Source organism: Besnoitia besnoiti, assembly GCF_002563875.1.
Source record: "Besnoitia besnoiti strain Bb-Ger1 chromosome Unknown contig00015, whole genome shotgun sequence".
Classification (NCBI taxonomy): Eukaryota; Apicomplexa; class Conoidasida; order Eucoccidiorida; family Sarcocystidae; genus Besnoitia; species Besnoitia besnoiti.
This window is the reverse complement of record NW_021703917.1, coordinates 346714-358366: the sequence shown is the minus strand read 5'-3', so window position 1 is coordinate 358366 and position 11653 is coordinate 346714. Positions and strand designations below refer to the sequence as shown.

Sequence of the window (11653 nt, the reverse complement as noted above, 5' to 3'; positions counted from 1 at the left end):
ATAATGGGTGCGGAGCAACGTGTCCTTCAACCAGCAACTGGCGGTAAAGCCACAGTTCACTGCTCTGGATACAGTCCATTTCGCAAGCATTGAAATTTATGGCCTTGTTCTCCATAGCTCACCAGATGAAGAGGTGCACTGGAATATCCATCGTCTGGATATCCCATGCAGAAGACTCGCACGCGTGACCTGTTGCAGTAAGCGGTTACGAGACCAGAGCCGGCCGATGCATCGTATGGATTGGGAGTGCGTGACCATAATCGCGGCCAGATGCCGGGGAAGAGGTGCTCCAGCGATGGGCGTTGCCCGATTTTGGCACGCCCGCTCACCGCTTGCTGGCCTGAAGGTGAAGTGTTTACGACAAGCACTGCTCACTCTGTAATACGCAAGAGCCGTAGCGATACGCGGTCAGCCGTGGCCAATAGAGGACTGTCTCTGTACTGACACCGCACCCTCCTGCGCCTAGGCAACAGAACGTCGTACCGTGTGGAAGGCTCTATAAATACCAGCCTCACACGTGGCGTCGTGCTGCCCGGATGACGACAATGAAGACAATACTCCTCGTCAGCGTCGTGTTTTACGCCATCTCCGGCAGAGCGATGGGTCTATTCATACCAGAGAGGCCTGATGAGGGTCACTCTTCGATCGCGTCCGCCTCGATAGCAAGTATCTCTTCTTCTGCGCGGTTCGCGCAATCACAAGCGCGAGCTAGCCCTGTTACAAGGTAACCTGACGAGAGCTACTCTTGCAACTTCTCCCCACCAGTATACAGGCCAGCCTTCTTATGGTGACTGCGACGTAGCGCCGTGTTCCAAAAGCAATTTTCATGAGGATTTCAGTTACTAATGAGCCTCCTGCAGCAGTTCACGGGAAACAAAGCCCCCCCGCCTGCGGAATTGCAGGTGTGATGTGTCTTTCGCCAGCGACAGCTACTCACGTGGTGGTTTATAATCATTGAGACTAGGAGACTGCTACTGGTTTTCCGCCTCAGCTGGACAATTTCATTAATGAGGCAATCGATACGGTACGAAGTTGGGCACGGCAGAACGGTGTAGGTGAAATATCCTGTTTTGCGCAGGCTGAGAAGAAGGCGGCAGCTCAAATGACCCAGGCGAACGCATATCATGACCTCGATAGCGGTAAACTTTTCCTTCACCACTTTGTGTCGCAGTTGCATTCCGACGGTTCAATTTCCAGAATTGTTGCGGATCGCGGAGGAGCGTTTGAAAAAATACTGGTAGATGCGATGGAAGGCGACCCAATATTCAGTTTATCAGAAGGCGCATTGTCTTCAGGTACATCGGGCAGTGCAGGTTAGGCTGGATGACCGTTGGTCAGAAGCGCTAGCGCCACTTGCAGAATTCAGAAGGGACTACTCGTCGGAATGTCCAGTTGATTGGGCCAGGTCGGAGCAAGGTACGCGTACGCTTCTCTAGTGAAGTGCTGGGGCATTAGGTAGTATGTCCGTGCTAAAGGATTATGCGCACCTCCCGTGGCGTACACCGGCCCGTGAGCGCCAACTCCGTCGTTCGCCCATCTCACAGTATATTGAATAGGCGCGTATCAGATGCCGTACTTCAAGTCTGAAAGACAGTTCGCCGTTGCAAAAAGAAGAATTTGCCTGGAGATGTGAGGCAGCCTGGCCGTGCAAACCGGGTGGGTTCCATGTCCACAGCGATCCCGAACGCAGAACACGGAGTAGTTTTCTGTAGCGCCACCAAGAAACTTTACTGCTACCTGCCCACTAAGCTGGGCGAATGTTGGAGGACGGCTTTGCATCGCTCCTGATGTACGCGCTGACATTGGCTTCTGCGTCTCGCCGAAACACATATCGGCTCTACAGAATTACAACGGCGACTGCAGTCCTGCCATGGACTTCGGAAGATTCTCCGCTGAACAGAAGGCACTGTCAGTAAAGTAATGCACAAATGCTCGGAGGTCGCCCGTTCAAGTTTCACTGTTCCAGCTGGGCCAAAACATGTAATGAAACAAGCCTTGCACCTCCGCGACTACTTTGCAATGGCTTCCACTTCAGGTGACGTGGACTGGCCCTCCACAGACGTTACCGCACGACCTGCGAGAAAACTTCCATCGGTCCCAACCAAGAAGGCCCGTTTCGGGGGCCCTGTATCTGAGGTGAGAAGCAATTTTGCCTTGCTTTTGCATGTCTGTACTGCATAAATCAGCTGGAACCAGGAGGGCATTGTTCGTTCTGCGGCAAAATCCCTGCACATGTGATCAGCAGCGATGGTGCAATCTGTTTGCGGCGTCGTGATGGGGGGGGGCGATGCACGGGAAATCAAGCGACTGATCTGTATGGCATGGCGTCATATCATTGGTTCAGATGCCCCGTGGAACAATTTTTCCTCACTTCGACGTCCATCAGCGCAACTCGTTTCGCGTTGCATGCATCAGCTCGTCACCCAGCCCGACGAGGAATTTTCTTGAGCAGCCAACACGGCCGGACAAGGAGCAGGCCGCTTTGATAAGATAAATGCCACAGATGGCAACAATGGTACCGCAGACTCGAGTTACCGCCCTAGACGGTGGTAATTCAACTAGGCAATGGTACATGCCGCGCACATGACGATGCGTGCTATTCAGGAGACAATGCACCTCCGTTCAGAGGATGCGTTCACAACATGGTTCTCTGCCGTTTGTGCTTGTGGACAGCTCTGCAAGCTCCTGAGCTCTCGCAGCGATCGATCCCGCCTACGAAAGAACTGAAGGAAAACGACGCATCCTTTAGTGTTGTTAAATAGAGAGTATCCCAAATGCAAGATGCTTTTCTGGCAACAACAAACTGTGGTGACGCTTTGCAACCCGGCTTTGGTCGCACCACCACGGTCAACCAATGGCCATCTACTGGCAGCTTACCCACGCTCGTGAGCTCTGATTCTAGCAAATCAAAAGTTGCACGAGGTTCCTCCTGCCACAGACAACCCGTATCCCAGGAAAATGGCTCCTTCCACCTGCTGACCTCCACCTTAACTTTGTTTCACGTCGACACACAAAATAAGCTGTATCTTCCGCGTGGCCTAGCGGAAAACCAATGTCGTAAATACCGGGACGGAGCCATTAGCGCCGCAGTGGAATAACCCGCGAGTTTTAAATTAGACACAAGCCAGGCGGCATCAACTAATTGTTGTCTCAGCCTGTGGTCGAGACGACGCCCCGGGTTGTTGGCCACAAAATCTAACCTGGCATAAACTGCAACACGTGAAGCCGCACATCCGGCTGGCAGCAATTTTTAGTCCCTCTGCCGTGTGTAGGCCATTGCCCCCGCTGCGCGACATTTAGCATATCCCTCCGTGACTGGTGTTTTAGTCCCTTTGCCGTGTGTAGGCCATTGCCCCCGCTGCGTGAGATTTAGCGTATCCCCCCGTGACTGGTGCGGCAGAAGTGTCTTGGCACGTTCCGGTGGCACAGCGACGAGCATGGCGACGTACGCTGTATGGCGGTGAGCTCAGGCCATCGGGATCCGCGTTTGGGTACCTCGATATTGCATGCGACTTCCTCCACCTCTCAGCGAATCGATGCGAGCCCTTCCGAGCGGTTACCTGTTTTGAGCTGGAAGTGCCGTGTCGCAGATGACCTGCCGCTGGGCACCTGATATAATTTAGATGAAGCATTTTTTTGTCTCATCAAAGTGGCTGATTATTGATTCTTTGAGCGCAGAAAGGCGGCGTCGCTCTGAGGGATATGCCAGCTAGAAACAGCGGCCCATCATCCTAGTAGCCGAGGCTCCGCCGCCTGTGCGCAACCGGCCGCTGGCTTTCATTGTTTCTTCCTTCCCTTCTCGTGTGTTTATGGCGGCGCCCCCACAATGATTCTTCCTTTTTAGCACGACTCATTCATCAGCCCTGTATGCCATGTATCATCACTATAGGTTCGCATCCGTGACTTCTCCCGTGTGAGCCGCTCGCCTGGACCTTACACCTCCCAGAAACTCTGAGTTCGCGTGTCGCATTCTTGACAGAACCCTACAGCACGTTTGCGTTCCGTAGAGTGTGTATCTTGCGCCTCCAAGTTGAGCGCGCAACGACGGAGTGGGTCTGGACTTCCGTATATTCGTTGACCTGATGCAGCCCAAGCAACAGAGCGGTTCGGTGCCTCCGGGCTTTTCCCGGCCGTTAACGGTCGGCGAGGTGCCGCTCATGGCATGCTCAAATCATAACAGACATCCCGATGCGCCGACGAATAGGACGTACAGGATGCTGCTTTCGGGCCAGGATAAACAAGCTCGTGGGTATCACGCTCTGCGCCTACTACGCCTGAGGCGCATTCATATGAAGCAGCGGTGGCAGCAATTGGCTCTTATTGGCCTCACCGCCGTGGTTGGTCTATCGTTGATCTTCTGGAATCAGGTCACGTTTCCTCTCCTGATATATATTCAAAATCTGCGCCTTCCCGTAGAATACACAACAACGAAACAGGACCTGTATCGATGCTCGGCAGGCACCCTACCCTCGTTGTACATCAACGACGACTTTTCCAGCTGGCGAGGGTTCGAACGGTCAGAGTCGCTCCAGGAAGCGTGGAAGGAGCCTTCGACATCGATGACGAGGAAAATGGATTATCAGATGTACGAAGTAAACATGGCACTCATGGAGATCGTGTCGAAGACATTGGCAGCTCACCATGTAGACTATGCCATCGTCGGGAGCACACTGGTCGGGTCATATCGTTTCCACGATGCTGCCTTCTGGAGTGACTCGCTTGACGTGGCTATGAGCGAGGACGACTCTGTTAGAGTGCAGAGAGTGCTGCAGCAAGTCAACTTGGTCGACGAAGTCGAAAAAGGACTTGCATACAAGCCGGCTGACCTGCAGCGTTGGCTAGTTGGCTCACAGGCTAAACTTCAGGTAAGCGACAGCTTAGGTTTCCCTCCATCTACCAGTTCCATATTGCATGCTGACACTGTCGTGCAACGACCAGGCTCGGCTCTTTTTAACGACCAAACCATTTGGTGTTTCCCTTCTGCGCTTGTCTTCCCAGCTTGAGACCGAGCACGTCGGCAAACAGGGGCGAATTGTTTTAACACCGGCGTCGGGAGCTGCACTAGCGGACCAACTATCATCTTTCCGTATCAACGTCAGCTGGTGGAGAGTTGAAGAACGCCATCCGGAAGATAAGTCAAAAGACTTTGACAGCAGCCCAGAGGTGGTCGTTTTGAACATGCCCGTGACCGATGGATCTGCCGAAACGGTTAGGGTGCCGTCCACGGAGTGGTTCCCTCTAACTAATAGGCCATTGGGGATGCTGGTTGTTGCAGCACCGTTTAATCCTCTCTTTTACGTGAATACACAGTATAATGAAGCAGAACCGCGCTGTGGCAGTGCTAGCTCGTCTAAGAGCTCGGGTTTCTTGTACTGGGACAGGTTCGCAGGATCATGCTCGATCCTACGATCGAGTTACTTCTATGTAGTTAGGGACAAGGTTAAAGACAACTGCTACAGGGAAGTTTTGCTTTATGGCGGGCAATTCAAGTCTGTCGCATATGTGGGAGGCACATTCCGGCCAGCTGAAAAATTCTCATCGTGGCATTTTGTTTAACAGGGACTGAGACTCTCTTGTGTACTGATGAGACTCGCCGGGTCTCATATTTTCAACTCATTCCCTTCAAACCTTCCCAAATATGTACGGGGGAGCGCTGCAGGTTTTCGTCATCTTCTCCCTTTCTCTGTAGCGTGGGTGAGCGTTCCCGGGGCGCGTGTCCCGCCCCTCTCTCGCAAACGATACCGTGATGGCCGGGCTAGAGCCCCAGAAGGCAGAGCAACTGCTGCAGATATTCGTGGACACCAATATAGAGGTACTCGTCCTGCAGCGGATAAGAGCCACGTTTCTGTCAATACTCTGAAGCATTCGCTTCCAGCCGTCCGCCGTAAATTTAGCACAGAATACCGACTGAGCGCAGTAGAGCTATGATGTAGCTGCCCACGCGGAAGAATCTTCGTTGTTCTGCTGATACATTCAAAACGTGCAACACTCTATTTCGGCGCAAGCTGGGAATGCGCTGGCGTAGATGATATTGAACGTCATTGTCTTTATTGGTGCCACATAGGGCAACTCTTGTTTCACAGCGGCGCAGATGGCCGCAGCGGGTATCTTCAGATAAGCGCCGTCGCGTAACATGACGAGAACATCAGACGGTGCAGCAAGGCAGTGACAACTGACTCAGAGTCACGAACCTCACAAAAGGCCTACTTCCTCTTGCCGTGGGCGGGTGCGCGGAGTATTTATCTATGTACTCTTGAGGAGTGGGAAATGCAGGCGTGTGAGCCAAGTACGCAGCGTTGTGGGCCGCTGCTCTTTCGCCGTTGCTTGCCACGGTTTCGATTAGCGTGATTTATCAGATGGTAGTGTAACAAGCGGGCTCGACGCTTCAGTTAGCCAAGGGATATCTTTAGCTCCGCAGGTAGGTTTGTGTTTATTTGTTTGAGACGTCGTACTGTCTCAGTCCTGTGCGACACCCACGAATTGGCCAACTCCGCAGTCGCTTGCGCGAACTGCGCTCCTCTCCCATGTTGGGACCTTCGTTCATCTGCCCCGCGTGTCGGGGTAGAGGACGAACGGAGAGCTGTATAGTCCTGCATGTATGTGTCAATATCTGGTACGGGAACGTCGAATGAATCTTCCCGGTCGTCTGAGTCGGCGTCACTCATCTGCGAATTGAGAAGAGTCAAGCGTTCCATACAGAAGAAATTCAGGCTTTACATAGGAACGTCCATAATGGGGCCTGAGGAATCAAGGTAAGGGGAGTAATAACCATCTGTTTGACACACACACGTCCTCCGTTTGTCAACGTTTGCATAGCAGAACCATACTCGGTACCTGTAATGTGCTCTATTCTCCTTTGTCCCTTACTGTAGTCAACTTCAGTCCCCCCTGACGTGGTATTTTAGGTATCGTGTAGCATGAAGCGTTTTTAACACCAGTATTGTTAGAAACATGGAACACAACGCTCTCCACAGTGTCTTTGTTGAATGTAAACTCGTACGTGAGAAGTTCTGTTTTGCAGCACCGTGCATTTGCCGGATCTGCAGCAGAAGGACCTCAATATGCGTGGTTTGACCTTCAGGTTGCTTATGAGCGTTTTAACATCTATATTCCGATGACGAGGGGATGCTCACCTGATCAGCAGCGAAGCCGTATTGGGGAACTGTTTCGGGGAAAGTGCCCACATACGGCAGTGATGCACAGAGGGGGCGGAGGCCGAAGCAGTTGTGCCTGCCCCTAGCCTCACCTAGGATCAAATCTCTATTTCGCTGAAGGGATGCCGGACGGAACACGTTACTCAACGAGATTTTTCTCACGAAGGGAAGAATGAGCGATGATTCTTTGAGACGACCGTCAGGTGCCAGGCCCTGAAGGCAGCAGCAAAAACGCACAGATCAGCCCACGCCGCAGCTGCCCAGAAAATATGTCTTCTGGCTCCAAGAGAAAAGGACAGAATGTGGGCCTACACTTGTGAATACTCTATTTAATGTGGGGGAGGGCGTGCACTGCCGTGTAGGTCATATACATAACACCGACCGCTTTGACGCAAGTGAAGGCTTCGAAGCGGTTTCCACTATCTTTTGAATCTGACTGAGTCTTGCGTACTTTCTGGAAACAGTGACCTAGGTCTGTTTCGATATATCGAGGCAAGGGGATAAGCGGCCTGAATTCTGATGCTGCAGGGGTGACAAAGAGGATGTCGTTGATTATAGGAGGGTCGAGTTCTAGGACTGGCACGCTGGTTTTTTTTCCATCTTTGCAGTATTCTGTTTCTCCCAGAAACGGCTGGTTTCCCGATCCAAGCAATGTGGAGCAAAGTGCTCCATTACTCGGCTCAAGGTGCCAAGCAGCATTGGGGGTTGCGAATTCCTGCAGGCCCATGATCTCGTAGTCGATCTGTGGTATCGGTGCTAAAGTGTTGTATTCTTCCACACATTTGAACAATTCTGATGCATTTACTCCTTCTTTAACTAGACAACAAGGGGGTACGTCATGCATCCTTACAGCAACCTGCAAGACCCGTTGTGCTGTTGTATATCGGGGCATTACGAGGGGAAGTGAGGAATCCAGTGCCACTGTCTCGAATGCATTGTTGTTTTGTTTTTTTCCGCCCTCGTCGCCGAAATGTGAAACGGCAGCGCCGCCCTCCGCACTTGTCGATATTGAAATTTCGTCCGACATGGAACTATCAACCTGAGGCTTCGCTTTCAGAGCCTCCAGACGACTGAGTAACCTGTTTCGCTGTATAATAGAGGTAACCGCGCACACGAGGCGGTTTCTGCTTTCCATTTGCAAAGCAAACACATTATTTGCTGACTCGTCCAAAACCACGTTTCGGTCGAGTGCTTGTCTGGGCAGCCATCGCGCTGGGACTACTGGTGGCCGCGATGCAAATTCAGATTCCTCTCTGATCTGGTCCTCTAACGAACTTCGGCTCAAAAGGCTGTGGAGATCACAGCGGCGCCGAGCGATCATCCGTTGATTTCTGGCCTGAGAAGGCGGCAGTTCCCCGAGAGCCACCATGACTTTTTGGGGTTTCCCGCGGAGAGTGTGCAACGCATCTTTCCATCGTTTTTCGAACCGAGCTTTCAGGGTAGCACTATCGGTTGAAAAACAACTGCCCCAGTCTGCTCCAGCGGGGATGTGGCAGTGGCATATATCACCCTTTCTAGAGCAACTTCTCACAGATGAAGGACAGTCCCGTGCTTGATCGCATAAAGAGGGCAATTCCCCGGATTTCCTCCTAGCGTGCTGAGTGAATACTCCGTTGCACACCGCGTGACCATCCTTGCTCGGAACCACAACTCCATTATAAACTACAGGATCAGGTTGTTTTGCAAGGAGCTTGCTACGTTTATGTGGTGATTGGTACTGCGGCAACGAGATATTTCTTGTTCTGCTGACTCCACCGTGACGCAAGCGGGAGCGTCGCTTGCGAGTCCGAATATCATCCTGCAGAGGGGGCGGCAATCCACCATTGCATGTTCCCACAGCATCAACGCGGTTCGGCCGGGATCCGTAATCAGCCAGAATAAGCTCGAAGGACAAAAAACTTGTAGCGACAGATTTTGGCGAGTACGTCACCTCGATAGTGACAGCCCCCTTCGCGGGCACATCACCGCCAGTGGGGGCTACGCTATAGTCCGGAGTACCACGTGTATTCCTTATCGCAAACTGAAACGACACGGGATGTTGATTAACAATCTCAAACGTCTTACTAGTTGTTTTTCCTAATGGTACCACACCAAAGTTTAAGAATGAAGGGATTTTCAGGTTCGCAAGCTCTGGATATGCTGAGAGGCTGGCCTCTTTACAACGGTAACTGACGTCAGTGTAAACCGGTTCGTTCAATTTTCTCTGGCTGCAGCCTGTATCCGAGGGCGAGTACAGCACCTTCAGTGTGGTGTTGTAGAGCTTCCATTCGAGTGGGGAAAAGTAAATTTGAATCTCCTGTGTCATCCCCGGGGCGAGGAAACCCTTTTTGTTGAAGTTTATTTGAAATGCAGGGTCGGACGGAGCTAGTACGATGAAGCGCACAGAGAAAGATGATCTGTTAAGAACTCGAATCGTCCTTGTTTGGGTCTGATGCGGGATACAGGCACCGAAATTCAGAAACTCAGGTTCAAACACGACTTGATGGTTTTCAGGCTTCTGACACTTCTTTCCGCCAAATAACTTATAAGAGCAGTGAACGTTAGAGGCATTAGAGACAGAGAAACGCCCAGAAACCTGGCCGGTTACTTCAAGCTGCGGCCGCATCATCGTTTTGCGTGTTTGTGAACATGTGCTGGACTGGCACTCACAGGGCTCCACCGGCTTTCGGCAGAGGCCTTCAACCTGATCCCGCCGTTTGTTTGTAGGCCCCGCAGGAGCTCCGGGACGACCATTGCCTTGCTCTGTTGCAAACGAACCACACAGTTGGCAGCTCGGCCTGCTCGCCATGCCTGCAAAATCAAGAACATATTAAAGGAGTACGAAAAATCAGATATCGCCTTGATAAAGACCATGAAACAGCTACAGTCTACCGAACTTAAGGATGGAATACACCAAGCCAACTGGTTTCACCGTTGGCCAGAACATCCTTCTGCCTAACCAGCAGGGCTTGCCTTTCGATTCCAAGTTTCGGCCCCCGTTGCTGACGCAGGGAACTGCATGCAACTGCAGCCGCTCTGAAATCTACAGTATCTCAAGAAAAATCACACACAACCCCACAGAAGGAGCTAGGGTGTCACTTCTCTTTAGAGCATCCGTTCGTCAGTGCGGTTACTTCCTGTTTCCATATTGTGTGCTTAGCCAGTGTACCGAACACAGGTCTACTCAAATCATATACGCGAAAGTTTGCACAATACTACTTAACGTCCCTTCGAAGGTTGAGGGGAAGGGCCTCGTAGAAGGCAAATCCGAGTCTCTCTGATGACAATACATCGCACAGTAGGCGGTCAAACTTTGTTGTGCCGAGCCACCGTCCCTCCGAACACAAAGTGCCGACCCCTAAGCACGCACACTACCGCTCAGCCCGAATGAGAAACGGTTGTCCCCCGCCGCCCGTGTTCGAGCTGGAAAAATTCGAGGAGAAGAAGTCACCTTGCCAAGGAAAGTTACTGTATTGGCCTGTGCGGCCGTTTGGGGCCCTTCTTCGCGCTGCGCAGACGTCTCAGTAAACGACTGGCATCTAAGAACGCTCAAGAACTAAATCAGCTCCCAAACTCATAAAATATGCTACGCAGAAAAGATTCAATAAAATACTCTCCTTCGTACGCTGCAACGCCTAGCAATTCCTATCTGCATGGTTGTCAGCCTGCCGTACGGCCTAGGGCAAGCACACCGAGAAGCATGTGAATTATCGATTCTGGTATTTAGAGACATAACGAAACTGGGTGATCACATGGCAAACGAGGAGAAAGCGATGATTTCCTGTTGCGCATTATTTGGAGATAAAGAATGAACCAGGAACTTTCCCCCCCCCCCCCCCCCCCCCCCCCCACTGCTTTTGGCATGTCCCGGCATAATGCGGGTGTCTTTATGGCTCTCTCATACATGAAATTCAAAATGGTCAAGATTTAGATCAGTCACTCCGTCTCCTCTAGAGCGACTGCGCTTCTTGGCTGGGGCGGTGAAGCGCTCGTGCAAAAGATTACGCGGGGACGTCGGAGCTAGCACCCTGCGACGGGGAGACGACCTTATTTCTGTGCTACGCTACGACGAGCTGAATTCCTGGTTTGAACCCCGAAGCTCTTCCGTGCGCGTTCTTCAGAGTGGAATATCAATTGAGACCGGTATCAGCTTCAGTATCTTATCAAAGACCATGCCACTACGGTGCAAAGAATCGCTTTAACGCTTCAGAAAGGTTTTGCTCCCAATAAAGCAGCCCATCGCGATGCGGTTGTGCGGAGCCGAGTACCACCCATGCATGCCAGACGATCTTAGGAAAGCTACGCTGGACTCAGCAGGCATAACTGTGAACAAATACGCGGACCTCCGAATTCTTGTGGATTGATCCTTCTTGATCTACACATAGATGCTTGATTCTAGAGTTGTGGATCAACGTGTTGCGTGTTCCAGTACTAAAATGCCTTCAAACTCTGAAAGCATTCTGTACACACTTCAACGTCTGGAAAGTAGGAGCTACGTAGTCGTGAAAAGAGAAACCACG

General features: G+C 51.7%; 2 protein-coding genes across 2 annotated transcripts; one reads left to right on the top strand and one right to left on the bottom strand.

Annotated features, from left to right (window-relative positions):
* Nucleotides 1–4082: 4082 nt before the first annotated feature.
* Nucleotides 4083–5556, top strand: BESB_027590 (uncharacterized protein; the record flags this gene model as incomplete). The annotated part of the gene is made up of 2 exons (XM_029361433.1): nucleotides 4083–4865; nucleotides 4999–5556. The coding sequence occupies 2 exons, from the start codon at nucleotides 4083–4085 to the stop codon at nucleotides 5554–5556; spliced, it is 1341 nt and encodes a 446-aa protein (XP_029215333.1).
* Nucleotides 5557–6389: 833 nt separating this feature from the next.
* Nucleotides 6390–9942, bottom strand: BESB_027580 (uncharacterized protein; the record flags this gene model as incomplete). The annotated part of the gene is made up of 3 exons (XM_029361432.1): nucleotides 6390–6665; nucleotides 7134–7367; nucleotides 7606–9942. 3 exons carry the CDS (start codon nucleotides 9940–9942, stop codon nucleotides 6390–6392), a joined length of 2847 nt encoding a protein of 948 aa, XP_029215332.1.
* Nucleotides 9943–11653: the final 1711 nt, after the last annotated feature.